This window comes from Anolis carolinensis, chromosome 2 (assembly GCF_035594765.1).
Source record: "Anolis carolinensis isolate JA03-04 chromosome 2, rAnoCar3.1.pri, whole genome shotgun sequence".
In the NCBI taxonomy this organism is placed as follows: Eukaryota; Metazoa; Chordata; class Lepidosauria; order Squamata; family Dactyloidae; genus Anolis; species Anolis carolinensis.
In genome coordinates this window covers 211019248-211040684 of record NC_085842.1, presented here as the reverse complement: position 1 = coordinate 211040684, position 21437 = coordinate 211019248, and the positions used below count along the sequence as shown (strand labels likewise).

The following is a 21437-nucleotide window of genomic DNA, read 5'->3' as shown; positions in this document are numbered from 1 at the left end:
GCCGAAGGCAGAGAGACAGGAAAGTATGGCTGTGTTGGGCCGCAAGTCTGGAGACCAGCGTTCGAGTCCCTGTCCCCCGATGGGAATCCAATGGGCTCTCAGCTTCAGGGGATGACACTCTCAAATCCATTCTGTATAATTATCCCCAAGAAAAATGCTATGATAGTTCATCTTAGGGTTATCAAAAGCTGGAAATGACATGCCATACCTGCATTGGCACACAACAATGTAGCTGATACAGGTATGGCACCGAAGGTCGGCTTTTCTGAATTTCTTTCTACATTGCTCTGGTAATGTTCCAATAAAGCTTGACTGTTATTATTAAAGTGTTGCAAAGGGGGTTAATGGGAGACTGCTTCCTTCACATGAATGGGAAGCTCCAGTGTTAGACTGGATCTCTCATCACCCTACCTACAACTGTGAAGAGTTAGGCTGATAAGAATTGTAATACTCATCAAAAAGGCATGAGACGGCTCTGAGCCAACAATGTCATGCGGCGGCCAAAAAAGCCAATGAGATTTTGGCCTGCATAAATAAGAGTCTAGTGTATAGGGAAGTCATGCTACCTCTCTATTCTGCCTTGATCAGATCACACTTGGAATCACACTGTGTCCAATTCTGGGCACCGCAGTTGAAGGGAGATGTTAACAAACTGGAATGTGTCCAGAGGAGGGTGACTAAAATGATCAAGGGTCTGGAGAACAAGCCCTATGAGGAGCGACTTTGAGAACTGGGCATGTTTAGCCTGCAGAAGAGAAGGCTGAGAGGCCACATGATGATCATGTATAAATATGTAAGGGGAAGTCATAGGGACGAAGGAGCAAACTTGTTTTCTGCTGCCCTGGAGACTAAGATGTGGAACAACAACTTCAACTACAGGAAAGGAGATTTCACCTGAATATTAAGAACTTCCTCACTGTGAGAACTGTTCAGCAGTGGAACTCTCTGCCCCGGAGTGTGGTGGAGGCACATTCTTTGGAGGCTTTTAAGTAGAGGCTGGATGGCCATCTGTCGGGGGTGCTTTGAATGCAATTTTCCTGCTTCTTGGCAGGGGGTTGGATTGGATGCTCCACGAGGTCTCTTCCTACTCTATGATTCTATGAGAAGTTCATCCCCCTGTCATTTAACTTTAGAAGTTCTGGAAATTCTGGAGTCCAGAGTTAAATCCATTCATCCCTCATGATATAGAAATGAAAAGCACCGAAGAAAGTTTATCCAATCCCATTGTTTTCTTGTTGCTTTACTTGTCAATTATAAATAAACCTTCAGTGGCAAATGTGAATGACCAGTGTAACAAGGAAGCACCTGAGGTTCATGTTTGAGTGATGTTCCAATAATGGGAGCTGCTTTTGCACCAGTTCCTCCTCAAAGATAAGAATCCAGCAGTTCTGGTCCTCCACCAGCTTTTGAGTACATCTAGGCCACTGCTTCTTAAACTGTGGGTCCTGTCCCTCAGATCAAAGTTGGGTCCTGAAAAATTTGGCAACAGTAAAAGTTTTCTAGACATCACCTAGCGGCTATTTTAGACATTTACACAAATCTGTTATGCAGTGTTTACAGTGGACTCTGCAGAAAAGGCTTCAGCTGTACTTCATAAAAAGGAAAATCAGCCTGTACAGCAAGCCTTGCAAATGATAGTTTGCTACCAGTAAATGTTTGATTTGTAAACCTATTTTAAATACCTCTATACCTAACGGCGCTCCATGCAGTCATGCCGGCCACATGACCTTGGAGGTGTCTACGGACAATGCCGGCTCTTCGGCTTAGAAATGGAGGTGAGCACCAACCCCCAGAGTCAGACATGACTGGACTTAACGTCAGGGGAAACCTTTACCTTTACTATACCTGGGGCCACGTGAAAATTTCTCAGGTGGAAAGGAACTGCAAGTGGAAAAGGTTTAGGAAGCCCTGATCTAAATTGCCTACCCACCTCACAGAAAATAATTCACTAAAATGTTGAAGCACCTCTCTTCCGTTTTTTCTTCATACCCTCTCATATTTCACAGATAATAACAATTACTCCGAGAATGTGGTTCACATGACAAAGAGTTGTTCATGATGAAGAAAACTCAAGCTAAGAGCAGCATTAGCAGTTTGCTTTTGCCTGATCATCCTATCTTTTCTTCCACTTGCTATGGAGTATTTTGGAACTTTGAACTCTGTTTGCAGCAACCAAAATAAGCTGAGAACAAAAGGAGAAAGTGGGAAGAGGAGTGAAAATTGGGGTGTTTTAAAATCAACTGAAACAATGAGATGCCGGAAGAGTACTCAGGAATATCCCTGGCAAATTTGGACAATTGGAGGAAATGTCTGTTTCACCGTTACAAATTCTTATTTTTGCTAATTTTACCAGATTTGTAGGTATGACAGAGGTGAAGGACATTACTGCTGAAATACACTGTTGTTTGAGAACTGGGAAGAACAGGCATACTCTTGTCACCTAATTTTAGAGGTGGCACCTATAGCTACAGATCCTGAGGCCAGGGTGGGGAATTTATGGCTCTTCAGATACTGTTACAACTCCCATTAGTCACACTCAGCACATGGTCATGCATAATGGGAGCAGGAGTCCAACAACATTGAGATGGCTACAACTTCTATATTTCTTCCCCAAGTGCATGCTAGACTGAAAAGAAAATTACAGACCCATCTTGTAAAAATACAAGTTTATTCCCCACCACATGTCCACCCCAGCCCCTTCCCAGGGGCTTCACTCTTCCACCCCCACAAAAAATGTGTCTCGCCCTACCCACCCATCCCCTCAATGCTTGCTTCCTCCTTCTTCAGTTATGTGGGCACCATTGTCAGTTCTGTGTAGCTGATGTACATCACCTTAGGGACGCCTGCAAAGGACACAGAATGGAAAAGTGTTAGAGAGAATAGATAGGTGAAAGAATGGGGGGTCACGCTGGGACCCATAGTGGAAACATGGGCTGAGCTACGGAATTAGGAGGATGGGGTGGGAAGCTCTAGTTGTGGTTCTCAACCTTTGGTCCTCCAAAAGTTTGGCACTTCTGCTCCCTGAATTCCTTATGCTTGGCTATGTTGGGTCTCTTGGAAATGGAGCCCAAAACACTTGGAGGACCTCAGGCTGAGAACCACTGTTCTAAACAATAGCCCAATCCATAATGTGCTTTTTTCACACCCAGTGAGTGGAGCCATCAAGAGCAACATGACTCTCCCGAGATGATGGGTCGATTGAAGGTGTTGGACCTGGACACACACTCCACCATTTATAATTGTGTAATTGTGGTTATCCCGTTTCAGAACCTTGGAAAATTAGTTCCTTAACTACAATCCTCAAAATCTTCTAGATAGGATGGCCCACCAAAGTGAATTTTCTGAAGATCTAACCTGGTTTCAAGCCAGGCAATCACTTAAATCACAATAAGCACACACATAGCTTTATGCAGTAGTACAGTTTACCATCTCTATGAGGTGATCTAAGCCATTCCTGGTAATTTCAGATGGAGCCACTGGATATTTCGATCTTCGATGAGCATATCACTTTGTAGGAAGAGGAAAGGTTTTCAAAACTTGGATGCCATACGTTTAAGAACCAAAATATAGCACTTTTTTACTTCCTCCATGTTTACAAGTCTCACTTAGTGCACTTTGATCAGCCCATCCTTATGTTTTATTGCTGCATTTTAACTTTGTCTTATTAATGGTTTGATTTTAATTGTATGTTTTAATTTTTCATTCGTGTGTTTTCGGTATTTGATGTTTTTGTATGTATACTTATTTTGCATTTGTAAGCGGGGTACAAGAATAAAATAATAATAATAATAATAATAATAATAATAATAATAATTATTATTATTATTATTATTATTATTATCTGGGATCCCCTGAGAATCTATTCTTTATACTTTCCTTGTATATGTTGTTGTGCTGGTTAAAAGGTAGTGAAAAGGTGAATCCCATCCTGCAAGGCATGTTTATGCGGGGTGCGAGGAGCACATCTCTGACCAACCCCTCATCTCTGTTTTTCTGCTTCTAGGCAAAGACTAGTACTTTTCAGGCAGGTCTCTGGCAACATCCATTTTACGATGACATTGTCTATGATGTGATTTGAATATTCAAGGATTTTGGCATTCATGAGGGGTTCTGGAACCAAACTCCAGTGGATACAGATTACCCTTCATGTCACCTTTTACTTAATGTAATTTCCTCTGCTTTACTAGCTCATTTTCAGGGAATCCCCTATAGAATTGTGTTTGTCCTTGTGGAGAAGGTTTTGTTGAGCGTCTCACACTCTTTTTCCTGGATCTTTTGTAAGGATGAAAGATTGAGAAGAATTATACCTCCTCTATTGAAGTCCCCATGTAGATTTCTAAACTTGTGCTTGGAATATTTGCTTGGAGATTCTTATAAAAAATGTATTGGAAGCGGATGCAAAAAAATTATTCTCTGCTGCCAAGACCCATAAGGTTATGACATATACATGTATAACAACTGGACTTATCTTATGGCTACAATGTTACTAACATGTCAGATCTGCAATGAAAATCTCTATGATTACATAGGGTGAGGTAGTGTGTGTGTGTTAAGCCTATGTTTTTATGGCTGGGCAGTATCCATGTTCAAATATATTGGGATGGGAGAAAGCTGGATTGTAGCTGCTTTCATTGCATACAAATGAGCAGGAACTGCAATCCTTGCAAGACGGAGAGCTGGGGGCAGGGAGGGCAGCTTTGAGTAAGAGAAGCCACAGTTCAGATGCCTGAAGAGCAGAGTCAGGTCTAATGGGAGACAGTGAGAGAGGGGCGGAGGAAGAGGCCTGCACCTTGCCCCATTTTCTTCCCCTGCTTGGTCAGGCGTACGCTTTTGGCTGTCATGCAGCACAAGGCGCCGGAGTCCTTGCCATCTGCTCTGGGACATTGTCGCCCTCAGAGAGCAACTATTAATATTCCAGAGCTTCCCACCCAGATCCCTGCCTTTTCCTATTGAAAGCCAGACTGCGAGAGGTCTCCCCTGGACTGTTTGCCACTGCAGGGATCAAAATGTGTTCCTCTTTGTTAAAATGCCAGAATAAAGAAGATGTTTCTGCACTGATTTTCAACCCTGCCTGCCTGTTATTTACGTGTTTTTAAAAAAACCCACTTTTTAATGACAAAAAAGAGTCCAACGTGAATAAATAATGAAATAAACCAGATTAATAGCATTTCTAACTAAAACATAACATGAAAATGTAATACTTTCTGTCTTGGATTTTTTTTTTTGTTCCTCTAGAGGCCAGGAAGGTTGGCAGAAAGGCACTCTACAGGGACCGTGAGTCAACATTTTTAGTGTGTAATTGCAGCCCATGTTCCAGGTAGGGTTGCCAAATCTCAGGTCTTGGCCCTGAGTCTCCAATTTTTATGGGTCGTGTCTGGAGAAGACATAGGGATGCAAATTGTCTAGTCTTGGGGAGCTGATATTATTATTATTATTATTATTATTATTATTATTATTATTATTATTATTATTATTATTTATATTCCACCTTTCTCCGCGAGGGGACTCACAGCAGATTACAGTATATAATCAGACACAGGCAAACATTCATTGCCTTGTTACAATGTTTGATCTAGGCAAAAAGAAAGAAACTTGTACAGTAGAGTCTCATTTATCCAACATAAACGGGCTGGCAGAACGTTGGATAAGCGAATATGTTGGATAATAAGGAGAGATTAAGGAGAAGCCTATTAGACATCAAATTAGGTTATGATTTTACAAATTAAGCACCAAAACATCATGTTATACAACAAATTTGACAGAAAAAGTAGTTCAATACGCAGTAATGCTATGTAGTAATTACTGTATTTACGAATTTAGCACCAAAATATCACAATGTATTGAAAACATTGACTACAAAAATGCGTTGGATAATCCAGAACGTTGGATAAGTGAGATTCTACTGTATTTAGTTTGTAGAGCATTAGCTTGCTACAGTTTTCAAGGCTTAACTAATTGGTTGCTGGCAACTTGCTGCAACTTTCTAAGACTCTCCAGGTTGTCTGTAGATTTACTTAGCTTCCTTCTTCCTTCACCATCATTGTGGCACCAGCCTCACCCTCCACTCTGCTCTGCATTCACCTTTTGGCTAATAACAGGTAGGCTAAGTCAAATGTTCCTTATATCATCCCCTTGAGTAGTTTAGAAAAATGATCTTGCTGGTCCTACTCCTCCTTTCTACATCAATCTATGTTCTCAACTAGCTTATCCCTTTTTTCACTGTCCTTCTCCTTCATACGCCACACCCCTATTGAAGCAGCTCTATTGGCTGCCAACAAGTTTCTGGTTCCAATTCAAAGTGCAGGTCAGTACCTACAAAGCCCTACACAGTTCAGGTTCAACCTATCTTTGTGACCGTATTGCTCCCTATGAAGCAGCATGAGCTGTAAGATCTTTCAGGGAAACCCTCCTCTCGGTCCCACCTCCATCTCAAGTATGGCTAATGGGGATGAGAAAGAGGGCCTTCTCAGTGGCAGCCCCCCGGCTTGCCCCCACATTATGATGTTTTCACAAGGAGCTGAAAACATGGCTCTTCAGGCAGGCCTTTGGAAATGATTAAGGCATCTGCTAATCTAAGGACCAATCTAATGTTGTTACTAGCACTTCAATGGTTGAATTGGGCTGTGGCTGGGATGCTGTATTATTCATTTTTATAGCAATCTGTACTGTATTTTATTGATTTTTAAATTAGACTTTTTTGTAATGTGTTGTTTTTATCTTTACTAATATTGTCATTGTTTAACATGTGATATAATGTGTTATGGCACTTGTATGTGCTTCTGTAAGCTGCCCCGAGCACTTATGAGAGATGGTGGAGGGCTATAAGTAAAGTTGTTGTTGTTGTTGTTGTTGTTGTTGTTGCTAATAATAATAATAATAATAATAATAATAATAATAATAATAATAATATGTTCTGGTTTTATAGCAGAAGAATAAAAGAGAAGTTCTCCTTATGTCTTCTGGGATCCAAGAGGATTCCTGTGATACTTGCAAACTTTAAAGGCTTTGTCTGTTTTTACCCAGCTGATAACAGGGTAATAAAAAACCACAAATAACTTTTTGATCAATAGGGCTGGGATTAAGAACACTCTAGGTAATATTTGGAAGCTATTTTGCTTTAGCATATTAAAATGGCCTTTTCTTCTAATAATGGGTAGCAGATTTTATTTATTAAACCACAAAGTATCTCATGTTCCTATTTTGGGACGTGCAGTTTTATTTAAATTAAACTGGAAGTAAATCTCAGGGCCTGATTTCTCCTTTCCAGTCCTTAGTGTAAGCAGAAGAATCTCAAGATGCGACCATTGCCTTGAAATGTTTTGTGTGTATTTTTCTTCATGTGGCCTTATTTTGAATGGCATAATCTGTGTTTTGATACTTGCTGTGCTGATAATATAACTCCAATCCATCGTCCTTGATATTGCACTGGCTGCCTCTAAGTCTCAGATATGAAATTTGGGGTAGTTGGACCTGGCAACTCCTAGCTAAAAGGTAAATGGTTCATCAACCAAAATGACCGTATGCCGCTGTGAAAGCCCTCCTTTCTATAAAGCCCCAAGGCACAGTGGTGATGGTGGGGACCAGTTGTGGGGGCTTTGTGGGTCCAGCAGGAGGGATGGGAGGAACTAGATGGTACTTACAGGGCAGGCGGAGGTCAACGGGAGGCACGTCGGGTGGGGTCATCAAAGAGCAAAAAAGACCGCGATACCTACTTTTTGGCTACTTACTGTCCGGCTTATCGTCTTTGCTCTCGCCGTTCTGGGCACCCTTCTGGGAGAGTCTGGTGGAGGCATTGACGGCTGTGGCAGCCGCTTTGAAGCTCCGCTTGCGCTTCTGGACATTCTGCTCTGGGTGGAAGACGATGACATAGACCTTGGGCACGTAGAGCATCCCGAGGGAAACCGAGGCGCTCAGGCTCATGGAGACGGTCAGTGTGGTTGTCTGAATGTAGATCTGGAGGGCGGCAGGGAGAGACAAAAATAACACCAGGTTGCTGGCCTCCAAAGCAGGACAGACAGCATCATCTTCTAAAACCACTGGCTTGGACCAACTAATATTAGAGCTTGGGAAAAGTCCTTTTTTGGACTACGAAATACTTCTTAAAAAATTGTTGGTCATGCTGACCATAGGGGCCTGTGCACTTTAGTCCCCAAACAAAACATTTCCAAGCTGTGGTAACACTATGTAAAACAGGATGCCTAGAATCATAGAATAGTAGAGTTGGAAGAGACCACATGGGCCATCCAGTCCAACCCCCTGCTAAGAAGCAGGAAATCGCATTCAAAGCACCCCCGACAGATGGCCATCCAGCCTCTGCTTAAAAGCCTCCAAAGAAGGAGCCTGCCACAGATGTGGGTGAAACATCAGGAAAGAATACTTCTGGAACATGGCCATACAACCCGGAAAACATACAACAACCCTGTGATCCTGGCCATGAAAGCCTTCAACAACACACTATGTAATACAATTTTTGTTCCTGGGTTACAAATGTCATTTCCAAATTGGTTTTATCATAAAAATGTGCCATGGTTAATTCTATGTAATCTTGGAAGTTGTAGTTTTGCAAGATTTTTAGCATTCCTTGCCAAATAATGCCGATGCCTCACCACACTACAGCTTCCACGATTCCATAGCATTGAGCTATATCAGTTAAAGTGATGTCAAAGTGCATTAATTCTACAGTCAAGATGCCCCACATGGCTTTGTTTTCAGTTTGGAGATGGCCAAAACAAGCATATGTCATCCACTGTGCAGATCTTAGCCCAGAGATAGAAAAAAGGTAGATTACTGCCACTTTCCTTGCCTGTATGTGAGCAGGGACTACAATCCTTATTGGTGCTGACACAATGAGAACTGAAGGCAGGGAGGGTAGTTTTGAGTAAGAGAAACCATAGCTCATATGCCTGCAGAGCAGAGCCGGGTCTGGTAAAACTGAGTGCTGCTTATGAGAATTGGAGTCCAACAGCAATTGAAGACCACACATTGTCTGTTCTGTTTCTTAACTATAAAAACAGATGTTGCAGGGAAACAGAAGTGGACAATGAATAGTTCTTGAAATGCCATTGGACTCTAACTTCCATCATCCAACCAATATAGCCAGTAGTCAGAGGGACTGATAGGGACTGTAGCTCAAGAACTGGAAAACTTCACAGTTCACTTGACTATGATAGGGCAATGGATGATGTTGCCACCCAGTATAGCTTAAAATAATGTATTTACATTATAGCTTACACATAGCCTTGTAATAGCCCTCAGGGCAAAAGGAAAATAGGGAACTACAAAGTGAGAAGCCTTTTTAGGGCCAATCACAGAATAATAAAATTGGAAGAGACCACCAGGGCTTTCCAGCCCAACCCCCGTCACACAGGAACAGCAGAGTTAAAGCACCCCCAACAGATGGTCATTCAGCTTCTCCTTAAAACCCTCAGAAGAAAGAGGTTCCACCACACTTTAGAGCAGGGGTCCTCAAACTTTTTAAGCAGATCCTTCAGATTGTTGAGGGGTTGAATTATCATTTGAAAAAAAAAAGAACAAATTCCTATGCACACTGCACATGTCTTATTTGTAGTGCAAACAACAACAACAACAACAACAACAACAACAATACAATATTTAAAAATAAGAACAATTTTAACCAACTTAAACCTATCAAGATTTCAATGGGAAGTGTGGGCCTGCTTCTGGCCAATGAGATATTCAAGTTAATTGGGATTGTTGTTATTGTGTGCCTTCAAGTCATTTCAGATTTTGGGCGAGCCTAAGTTTAAAACTGAGGGCGGGGGGCCAGGCACCCGGCCCATGGTCCTTTGTTTTGGGACCCCTGCTTTAGAGCAGCATATTCCACTGCCGAACAACTCTTTCTATCAGTCAGTCACAGCCTTTGAAGTGCTGGGGGGAAGGGAAAGGATAAGACCAAGCGGCTTGTCTGCTAAATGATTTGATAGGGGCAGGATGAAATAGAGCTAGGGAGTCAGCAAGAGATCATGAAGGCTAGTTAGAGGGAGCGAAGTGGAGAAGATCTGGGTTTTAGAGAACTGAGAATGTGGACAGAGTTTCAAAAGAAGTGTTACTTGGTGTTGAAACAGAAGGTGTGCTGTGTACTTGTGTGTGGAATTGGTATACGGATAGATGTTATATAATAAAGTGTTACTGTTTTTTATTTTCTACAAGTGTGCCTTGCTGTTGAAAGGGAGAATTGGTAATGTGTTACCACACTGAACCCACTGATCAATCCAGCCACTTTCCCCATATTGACAGAGGGTAAAAGAGCAAGGAGAGTGATAAGAGCCAAAGGATTAGAACTGTGGGTTCAATCTGGATAGCAGTTCTGCCACAGGATCAGAAATCAGATTGGTTCACATCTCAGTGCTTTTTTAAAAGCATGCTTGTATTGGCCAACAAGTATTTCCTCAAGTCACCTGCTATGCTCACCATAGATTTTTTTTTTCGTGTCAGGAGCAACCGGAGTTGCTTCTGGAGTGAGAGAATTGGCCGTCTGCAAGGACGTTGCCCAGGGGATGCCCGGATGTTTTTGATGTTTTACCATCCTTGTGGGAGGCTTCTCTCATGTCCCCTCATGGAGCTGGAGCTGATAGAGGGAGCTCATCCACGCTATCCCTGGGTGGGATTCGAACCTGGCAGCTTTCAGGTCAGCAACCCAACTTCAAGTCATGAGGCTTTTATCCCCTAGGCCATCATAGGCTCACCATAGATTAGCAATAACTTGCATGCCCACTTATAAATCCCACAGAGGAGCAGATAAGATGGCAGCTTAACCTCTTTCAAAATGCCTTTGAAATGTGCAGTGAGCCAGGAGTTTGGCTGTGCTTCATTTGCTAAGAAATGATGTGGCAATGCCCTTAGAATGGCCCATCCAAATGTGCTTGAAAAGATATCTGCTGCCACCTCATTCATCTCTTCAAAGGGTCATTAGAATCTTCCCTTTCTTTGGAGCTACAACAGTTGCCAAGAAAACTTTAACCGATGCAAAACTTCAGGGCAAATTAAATATTAAGGAAAATGTGTATCTCCAGCACTTAGCCCATTTTGACATTTCAGTACAAGATTTTCTCAGATAGATGTGTTGCAGTAATCAAACGTGCAAATTAAGTCCCTGTTTACTTACCAAGGACCAATGACAAGACCGAGCATACTAAATGTAAGAACAAGAGGAAAGTCAGGTGTTTTGACAAAGAGATGTTTTATACTCTTTGGGACAGCACTTCTGAAACAAATGTGATAAATATATTACTTGGCCTTCTATCAGAAACATATTGATGCATATGTTCTGCTACACACATGGGGCAAATTATTTGTTACAGTGCAACAAAAGTGTTGTGCTGACCTGGCAGAAGTGGAGTTGTGCATAGAGCAATACTGTGCATCACAATTGTGTACTGCTCTTTGCATGTTGGAGTTTTGTCTTGCAGTTTGTGATTGTATACTATATAACAGGACCTAGAGGGCATCTAGAGCAGGGTGAGCTCTCAAAGTTAGCCCCAGCTTGTGCCAACCTAGCATTTCGAAAACATGTAAATGTGAGTAGATCAATAGGTACCGCTCTGGTGCGAAGGTAACAGCACTCCATGCAGTTATGCCGACCACATGACCTTGGAGGCGTCTACAGACAATGCCAGCTCTTCATCTTAGAAATGGAGATAAGCACCATCCCACAGAGTCAGACACAACTAGACTTCATGTCAGGGAAAACTTTTAGCTTACTACATTGTGGAGATGTTTGGTTGCAGCCATTGTCTATTTTGATCATATTACAGCCAGAAACCTCATATGTTTCCACCAAATTGCTATCCCATGTTATGGTGAAGAGATATAGGGTTCCTGTAACCTTTTTTCCTGCATCTTTTTTTCTTGAGGAAAGATAAGCTGCTTGGGGATAATAATCCTCACTGGACAAAACAGCAGAAGTGGAAAAATCTATAGCAATGTCTCCACCCCCTTTTAGAAATAGGCAGCCTTCCATAGCTTTTTTTTGGTTGTTAAAAAGTCAGACACTTCAAAAGCACATACTGTTATGTATCACCTGATTTGCCCCTGAACATCCAGCTTTGGCCCGCTCCCCATGCTCTCTCTACTCTCCCTATCCTTGTCTCTTCCCATTACAACCTGTTTCTTTTTCCCGTTCCCACCTTCTCTGCTGACTGTGCTGTGCCAAAGAAGATGGGCACAAAGGCCAGCCAAACGATGCAGGTTGTGTACATGGTGAAGCCAATGGGCTTGGCCTCATTGAAGTTCTCAGGCACACCGCGGGCCTTGATAGCATAGACGGTACAGGTGACCATCAAAATGATACTGTAGCTGAGGCAAGAGATGATAGAGAGGTCAGACATGTCGCACTTCAGCACCCCTTGGGCGAACTCGGGGTTGGGCGTACGCTGCTCTTCAAAGTCGATGATGCTGTGTGGAGGGGCGACCCCCAGCCAAATGACCACAGCCACAACTTGTACTGAGATGAGGCTGAATGTGATGACTAGCTGCGAGGTGGGGCTGATGAACTTGGGTGGCGTCACAGACTTCTTGCCTTGCTCGAAGATGCGGTAGATACGGTTGGTTTTGGTGAGCAAGGCTGAGTAGCTAATGGCCATTCCCAAGCCCAAGAAGAGACGTCGCAAAGCACAGATGGCAACTCCGGGCTCAGCGATCAACAGAAACGTGATGGTGTAGATGAGGAAAATCCCTGTGAGCAGGACATAGCTCAGCTCGCGGCCTGAGGCGCGAACAATGGGTGTGTCATTGAACCGGATGAAGGTGATGACGATGAAAGTTGTGCCAAGGATGCCCAGAATGGCCAAGAAGATGGGCAACACGGCCCAAGGAGAGCTCCATTCCAGTTTGACAATGGGCGTTGGGCGGCAGGCTGTGCGGTTTTGGTTGGGACGCATGTCGAAGGGGCACATCTCGCAGGTGAACTCGTCCAGTTGATACTGGTAGCCGTCACAAAGCTCGCAGTGCCAGCAGCAGGGCACTCCCTTCACCATTTTCTTCCGTTCACCCGGATTGCAAGGAAGGCTGCACACCGAAGAGGGGATATCCTTCTGACCCCCTGACCACTGCATGTCCTCAATCTAAAGGAAATAAGGAAAGAAACCCCAGTTATATGCAAAGATATATGGTAGCTGTTGAAAGGTGTTGTGGTGTGTTGCTATATTGCACAGGGGTTGCGTAGTGCTAGAGTAACATATCTCTGCATGTGGACAATGATTTTCAAAGGGATCTTGGTACTTTCTGAATAGTAATGTGGACTCTTGAATGAGAATATTCATATTGACGGACCACTTTTCCTGAAATACAGCTTGCCCCCTTGGGGCTAATCTTCCTTTGCAATGTATAACCTCAGGGGTGTCTAGGTCAGGCTTTCCATTCACATCGACTGGCATGGAGAGCTTGATCCAGTTGGATGCCAGTGTCTTGCCTGAACGGAGGGTCTCCTAGAATCCATAATCCAGGCACCAAAAGTGAGTCCTTATCTTAGCAGAGAGGACATGCATCACTGTGTCTTAAAAGCATTTGAAAAAAAAGGGGTAGATGGTCTAGGAGAGGTCACAGCCACCCCATTTTCTAACTCCCCTTTGAGTTTTTATTTAAAAAAATCAATTTGGGGTGACATAGACACTCAAACAAAGGAGGCCTTTAAATACACAACCCCCAAGAAACTGCACAGAAGTCCCTTGGAAGTCAGCTACGATGCATGTGTTGTTCAATTCCCACCTCAGCTTTTAAGATACATTTGTAAAGCACTGCTATAGAGATTTCCAGAGGAGAAGACTTTGTAGTATTGAGAAAACTATGATTCCCTGGGTATAATTTGTTTGTATTTTCACAATTCTAGCTCCCGATATGGGAGGCTTTGCCAGCTGGAAGGTCATATATACATTTCTTAATTAGATAAATGATAGATGGATAGACAGATAGATAGGAAGAGAGAAACTGAAACAATTTTTATTGATCAGCCAATTGGCCTTATCAAAACAGACAATATAAACACAACATACAGTATACATCTAGTCCGAGTAAAAATATAAATATACAAATACAGAGATAAAAGGTGGGGATGGCCAACTTGTATAGACAGGCAGACAGATAGACAGGGCTGGGAAAGTGATTGGTCCAAAGTCACTTAGTAACATTTACAGTGACTTGTGCTGTTCAATTGGAATTTATCTCCTATGACATACCAGCTCTGAGACGTCACTTATAGATCCTTTCTTGTACACCTTTGTGACTGGCCACAGCACTACACAAGTCATTTCTGAACATGAGTGATGTTGTAGGCCAGTGTTTCCCAAACTCTGCTCTTTCAGACGACTGAATCCCTGATCATTGGCCAAGGCAGATGAGGCTTCTGAGAGTTGAAGCCCAACACGCTTGGAGGACCAGAGTTTCAGGATCACTGTCATAGGCCCAGTTTACAGCTGCCTGCATCAAACACAGTCATGTTCCTCTAGAGGTGGCAGGTAGCTTCCATGCCAGCAGGGCAGGGAAAAGGTTCCGGATTTTGACCTGAACTTGAAAGGAGCTGCCCAAGGTTCTGAGCCTAATGTGTGGAGAGGGTCTGGGTAGGGAACTGTGGAAGGCTAGTAAATCACAATAATCCCTGTGGAAAATTTGGAGAGCCTCAAATCCCACAATGTTATTTATTTATTTATTTACCCCCCCCCCCCCCCCCAAATACCCTTTAGGGAGTATGAAGGGATTTTCAATATATTTGTGCCCTGTGTCAGGCTATTTTAGTCGCCAGTGGTGCAGCGGGTTAAACCGCTGAGCTGCTGAACTTGCTGACTGAAAGGTTGGTGGTTCAAATACAGGGAGGGGTGAGCTCCTGCTGTTAGCCCCAGCTTCTGCCTACCTAGCAGCTCGAAAACATGCACGTGAGTAGATCAATAGGTACGGGAAGGTAACGGTGCTCCATGCAATCATGCCGGCCACATGACCTTGGTGGTGTCTATGGACAACCCTGTCACTTTGGCTTAGAAATGGAGATGAACACCATCCCCAGAGTCGGACATGAGTAGACTTAACCTTTACCTTTACAGGCTATTTTGGGTTTAGTAGAGCAGGAAAATGTGTTTTTAAAAAGTGCATCTCCTGGACCTAAATAGGGGTGGGTGGGAAATGTGGCCAAATGCCTCTCATGCCCCCTAAACATCATTTTGGGGGGCTCTGGGTATCACAAAACATCTCTGTGCTTCTTGAGTTGTACTTGATCAGCTCCCTGAAGCTGCTCTTCTGCCTTATTGAGATCAATCAGCCACCTCTCCTTTCCTCATAAGATTGGACTACAACATCCAGAATCTTCCAACCAGCTGGTTTAACAACGGTAGTGATTTAAATATGTACTTTTTATTGCATTTCATTCCATTCTGAGATGAAACAGAATGTGCCATGTTTCTGCCCCGCCTATCTGGCTGCCTTCATGTTAAGCCTCTCATAAAAGGAGCTTACATAATTAATGTTAATAACTATCAATAGGTTATATAACCTTTGCCCACGCTGACCTCTATCTGGCTTTTGCCCAGTAAAAATGTCCCTGCGTAGTCCAACAATTGTGGAGGGCAGAGGGGAAGGGGCTTCTCTTTGGATGGCATTTTATTTATTTTGGTAAATAAGCTTCCCTTGACAAAACATTTTTTAAAATGTGTTAAATACTGTCTATCTGTGCTGTTGCTTTTGACCCACTCTCCTCTTTTGTTACAATTGAATTTGAAGCCCCATTTTAATGATTTAATACAGAAAAAAAATCTGGGAGCTTTGTTGTAAAGCACAGTTACAGTGTGACCTCGAGGTCAAAATACTTTGGGATAGTAATCCCTTTTGATGGTAATCAAGAAATTGCGTTCAGAGATCCACCGTGGAAATGCATCAAGATAATAAGTACACTTGTCACCCGCTACCGTGTTTCCCCGAAAATACGACAGTGTCTTATATTAATTTTTGCTCCCAAAGATGTGCTAGGTCTAACTTTTAGGGGATGTCTTATTTTTCCATGAAGAAGAATTCACATTTCGTTGAACAAAAAAATGAATGTTTATTATATACTGTACAGTAGTTGTCATCACAAACCAGCATAACCAGATAAACTGTGAATACTATCAAGAATTTCTTGTTACTACCAATATTTCCATGTACAACACTCTATGGTATGTACATTTACCAATCCTGCATGCTCTGGTGTTCTGTTCGTTGGGCATGCTTCCAAACAAAAACTTTGCTAGGTATTACTTTCGGGGAGGCCTTAAATTTGGCAATTCAGCAAAACCTCTATTAGGTCTTATTTTCTGGGGGTGTCTTATTTTAGGGGAAACAGGGTAGTACTTTGCTCTTTTGGGCACCATGCATGTGGGAGGTATCTGTTGGATAGCTTGCTTTGACACTATTACATCAACTTAGATCTTGGGAAAGTTATTGTTAAGGTCAACAGGTTGCATAATTCCCCCCAACCGCAAAAGCATGGCCACTGGGAGATTGGGTTTTTGTAGGCCAACAAAGTAACTTTTCCACACACTATAGCAGGGGTCCTCAAACTTTTTAAGTGGAGGGCTGGTTCACAGTCCTTCAGACTGTTGGGGGGGCTGATTATGCTGAAATAGTCCAAAATTAGGATTGTTGTTGCTGTGTGCCTTCAAGTCTTTTCAGACTTAGGTCAACCCTAAGTCTAAAGTTTAGGGCCTTGGAGGACCTTGGAGGGCCACATCCAACCCACGGGCCTTAGTTTGGGGACCCCTGCCCTATACACACTTTCTCTTTACCAGGGTACTACAACTTTTATTGTAGGACTCAAGGAGGAAGTTCATGGGAGAGAAGGTCTCAGGTGGGTCTTCCTGCCAAATGCCCACTCCATTCCTGATCATTACAGCAAGCCACTCACATTCAGGCGCAGGTATTCTGTCCACTGCCCAATGGCCCTATAACCAGGGGCTGAGGTGTTTGTCAGTTGAAACTGGAAAATGTCATAGCGGCCAGGTGCATCTCCATTTTCGTTGAACATCACAGGAGTCCCAGCACTGCCTGCAGGAAGGAAAGAGTGACAAACGGGATACTTGGATTAAGGAATCAATGGAAAACAAGGCTATCAGTGTCACAAGGGCTGTAAGCAACATTCAGGATCTAGAACAACAGTTACAAGGGGACACCAGCTGCAAAGGGCTTCTGTCCTCATGCCGTCTTGGAGGAACCCCTATTAAACATATATTACACATACATTGCCAGCCTTACCATTAAAATTCACAGCAAGGATGTAGTTCAGTAAGGTACGGCCATGAATGGGATCCATCTTCTCGCACACCCCAGTGTAGCCAGGGCAGAGATCCAGGTGCATGTTATGCAAAGCATGAGCCATGGCATAGACGGCATCAATGACAAACTGCACTTTTCCCTCCTGTTCATATGGAGAATCTCGTCCAATTCGCTCTTCCCCTGTGTGTTGGCATGGGAGAGTGGGCAAGGAAAGAAAGACATATATGGGTATGTGAGTGGATCAAAACTGCTGCAGGTGAGACTACATACGAAAAAAATCATTCATATATATATATATATATATATATATATATATATATATATATTATACAGCACCACTTGTAGAGCTCTCTTCGGTGACTCTGCTTTTATAGTATTTTGTTTTGTTTCTTGTTATGTGACTTCACATCAACTACAAGCAGTCCCCGAGTTGCAAACATCTGACTTACGGATGACTCCTAGTTAAGAACGAGGGGGGTGTGTGTGAAATAATTGGAAATTAGATAAATTTACCCCTCGGAAGGGAAATTCACTCTTGAAAGAGTTAACATGGGGGAAAGGTGTCTCCACTAGAGCTTTATCACCAATCCTTGTTTCCACAACAAGCCAATTCTTTCAAAATCCAATCATCACAGGGACAGAAAGTGGGGTGAAATATTCTGAACAGGGGCACAGGCAGCAAAATAAATACCACATGGGTGTTAACCCTCCCCTATGCTATCCAAAGCTGATACATACATACATACACACACACACACACACACACACCAACACACACACATATACATACATATGTATACACATAAATATATACATACACATACACATATTTTTCTGGAGTTGTACTTAGGAAATATACCCATTCCGACTTGCAAGCAAATTCAACTTAAGAACAAACCTACAGAACCTACCTTGCTTATAACTCGGGGACTGCCTCTATATATGTCTCCTACCACCTACTGCCTAATCCAGAGATGGGCAAAGTTGGGGAACTCCGAGGCTGTTTTTGTGTCCAACCCTCTAAGGTTCTCCAAATTGTCCTTTTATTTCTCTCATCTGGGAAGCATCCATGAATGGCACAGCTTAACATAAAACCTACCAATTTTTCAAAACCATCCATTTCTATTTCAGACTCCCCGAATTTAGCAGGGACTGATTTCTGCCAATCAATCCCTTTTCATCCTATTCTAATAGCTGCTTTTAAATGTCCCTATTTCTCTCCCCCTCCCATTTTATCTTCAGCTTATTTCCACTGCTGCAAATGGAGTTCAATGCGCCATGCAATATGCACTCAATGAATTCAGCGGAGTGAAAGGAGAGGGTAGAATATTTCTCTTTCAAGGTGCCTCGGAAAAAAGCAAACTTTTGCAGTATCTCCTAGTTTGTTTGTTCTGCCTCATTAATGGGTTTTGCCATCTTGACTGCATTCTGGTATTGCTTGGCCACGCGTATCTTGATTAGTAAACTATAGGAGAGTATGATGTATATTTTACATTCTGGGTTAGCACTAAAGACACTGGAGTTGCAGAATAGGCTCCTCTGAATCCCCAGTTGCCCACCCTTAGCTTAGGGATATCCCTCACCCTTCAAGGCTTGGGAGGAAGTGGTTACAATGAACCTAGTAGGAATGAATAGCCGGCAGCGGCTGTTCTCTGTGTTTCATCCTTCCTTGTTGTGAGCGTTCATTTTGCTCCCTTTCCCTAGCCACTGCCTCCCTGGTGTGCCATCCACACCAGCATATCCAACCATACCAGTGCATTTCCGTGCTCCCTCCTCCGGCTGCATCCCTGGACGAGTCAATTTACATTTGAAGTCTTCCTCCCAGTATTCGGCAAACCAGAGGTTGCGCCGATTGTTCTCTAAGGAGCGTGTGGTGAAATATTGGTCAAAACCTCAAGGGAGAGAGAAGAGAGAGAAGATCAAGTGAGTGAACATGAGCGGTGAGATCACAGTGCTGAAACAGAGGTTTTTTAAAACCAGAATTTCTCAAAAGTCACAGGACCGAAAGAATAAAAAGAAAAGAAAATCTAACATGTGAAATCAGAAACAACTGGATTAAGCTATCTAAGCCTTATAATAATAATAAACTTAATATTAATAATCTTTATATGGCATAGCATGTTAAAGCGCTGAGCTGCTGAAGTTGTGGACCGAAAGGTCGCAGGTTTGAATCCGGGGAGCAAAGTGAGCACCTGCTGTTAGCCCCAGCTTCTGCCAACCTAGCATTTTGAAAACATGCAAATGTGAGTAGATCAATAGGTACCACTCTGGCAGGAAGGTAACAGCGTTCCCTGCAGTCATGCCGGCCACATGAACTTAGAGGTGTCTATGGACAATGCCGGCTCTTCGGTTTAGAAATGGAGATGAGCACCAACACCCAGAGTCGAATACAACTGGACTTAATGTCAGGGAAAACCTTTACCTTTTACCTTATTTATAGACTGCCTTCTCTCCCCAGAGGGATCCAGGGTGGTTTACATGCATATAAAAAGGCAAACATTCAATGTCATATGTATATCACATATCAAGTCTTGAGCTTCTGAAGTGTTGAAATTCTGAAAAATCTGGGTTTGAATTTATGCCATGTTAATGCTGAATTGGTTTTGCCACCTCTTTTCTCAGTGCCTCCTATCTTTAACACACATGTGGCTGGCAGGTAATAAAATGACAATCTCCTTGCTCAGAATAGGCCTGCTTTTTGTATTTGGTCTGTAAAAGGTAAAGGTTTCCCTTTGACATTAAGTCTAATTGTGTCTGACTCTGGGGTTGGTGCTCATCCCCATTTCTAAACCGAAAAGCCGGCATTGTCCATAGACACCTCCTAGGTCATGTGGCCGGCATGGAGCGCCATTACCTTTCCACCGGAGCGGTACCTATAGATCTACTCACATTTGCATGTTTTTGAACTGCTAGGTTGGAAGAAGCTGGGGCTAACAGTGGGAGCTCACCCCGCTCCCTGGATTTGAACTGCTGACCTTTTGGTCAGCAAGTTCAGCAGCTCAGTAGTTTAATCCGCTGTGCCACCGGGGGCTCCCGTACAGATGAGTAAAAATCTTTTTTCCATTTATTTTGGAAACATTTAGCAGAATGGGAATATCAGGTATAGAATTTGATATTCAAAATCTTTTGCAGAGGAAGGAAAAGAATCAATAGCTTCCCCATCTTTTCTGTGGTGTTGCCAACTTTTTCACTAACCTTCATTTAGCTGTGCCTTTTGGCAATGGCTTGATCCATTTAGATCCACAAGCTGAAAATATTATCTCCACATAAGGGAAACTGCTTTGAGGGTCTTCCCTTCTACCTTAATTTAGCCATAGCTGTGAAATGTCAGTTTAAGAGTATTTAACTCATGGACTCAGGATCCCCTTAAAATGGATTAGCTCCCACTTAATACCCTTTTAACGCCCTTTCATGTGTACAACCAGGGCAATTACGGAGCAGTGTTTAAGAGTGGATTGTCTCTTCATAAATTAAGCTTCTCAGTAAGTGAGCGTGAGGGAGAAATAAACAAGCAGGTAAGAACCCTCCTTTTTCTTGAAACGTTCTATCCCACAGAGTGTATACCAGCATGTTGGAAAGTTCCCAGAGTCCTTTAGCTTATAGTCCATGCTGGTAGGAGAAGTCTGGAAGTTTGTAGTCTAAAAAGTAATTTTTCCAAGTTTTTCATTTGTTATACACACATGAATACATGCATACATACACACTCGTTTTCTTCACTTCTACAGCACTGAGGATGTGCTCCCCCTTGTTACCTTCAATGGATGCTCGCTTGGGTAAGATGGTAACAGCTCCTTCAGCCACCTCCTCTTGCTTCAGGATGGGGGAGATCTTGGCCCCCCAACTGTCGGAGCCCACCCACAAGAACTGCCCTGTCAGGTTCGCAAATCGGGCTGCCTCCAGGACCCGTCTATGGGAAGACACAATGGGAGAAACAAGACTTAGGCATCCCTCTCTCACTTGCTTAGCCCTGCCCCCTTGCTGTGACTGCAGATGACTGCTCACCTGATGTCATCCTCATTGGCAAAGATGATGATGCCGCGAGCATTGGGGGTCTCCATCAGCCTCTTGATCAGCTTGTCAAATTCTCCAGGTTTAGGTTCCCGTGGGATCTTGATAGACTGCGCTATGCAGACGCCACCTGAGAGAGATGCAACAGAGCTTATAAACACGATGGATCCCTTGTTTTA

The 21437-nt window shown here is 43.0% G+C and overlaps 1 protein-coding gene across 2 annotated transcripts in view; it reads right to left on the bottom strand.

Moving 5' to 3' along the window:
* Positions 1-2649: 2649 nt before the first annotated feature.
* Positions 2650-21437, bottom strand: part of LOC100565811 (metabotropic glutamate receptor 6) — a 66777-nt gene continuing 47989 nt past the window's right edge. Inside the window, exons 4-11 of one of the 2 annotated variants that reach the window (XM_003216716.4) lie at positions 21253-21388; positions 21003-21157; positions 19002-19142; positions 17230-17430; positions 16883-17022; positions 12147-13082; positions 7728-7953; positions 2650-2843 (exon numbers count right to left, since the gene is read on the bottom strand). In XM_003216716.4, coding sequence (XP_003216764.2) covers positions 2788-2843; positions 7728-7953; positions 12147-13082; positions 16883-17022; positions 17230-17430; positions 19002-19142; positions 21003-21157; positions 21253-21388 — 1991 coding nt within the window. In that variant the 3' untranslated portion in view covers positions 2650-2787. Of the gene's footprint in view, positions 2844-7712; positions 7954-12146; positions 13083-16882; positions 17023-17229; positions 17431-19001; positions 19143-21002; positions 21158-21252; positions 21389-21437 lie in introns of both variants that reach the window. The other variant, XM_062971647.1, reaches the window with a different exon arrangement.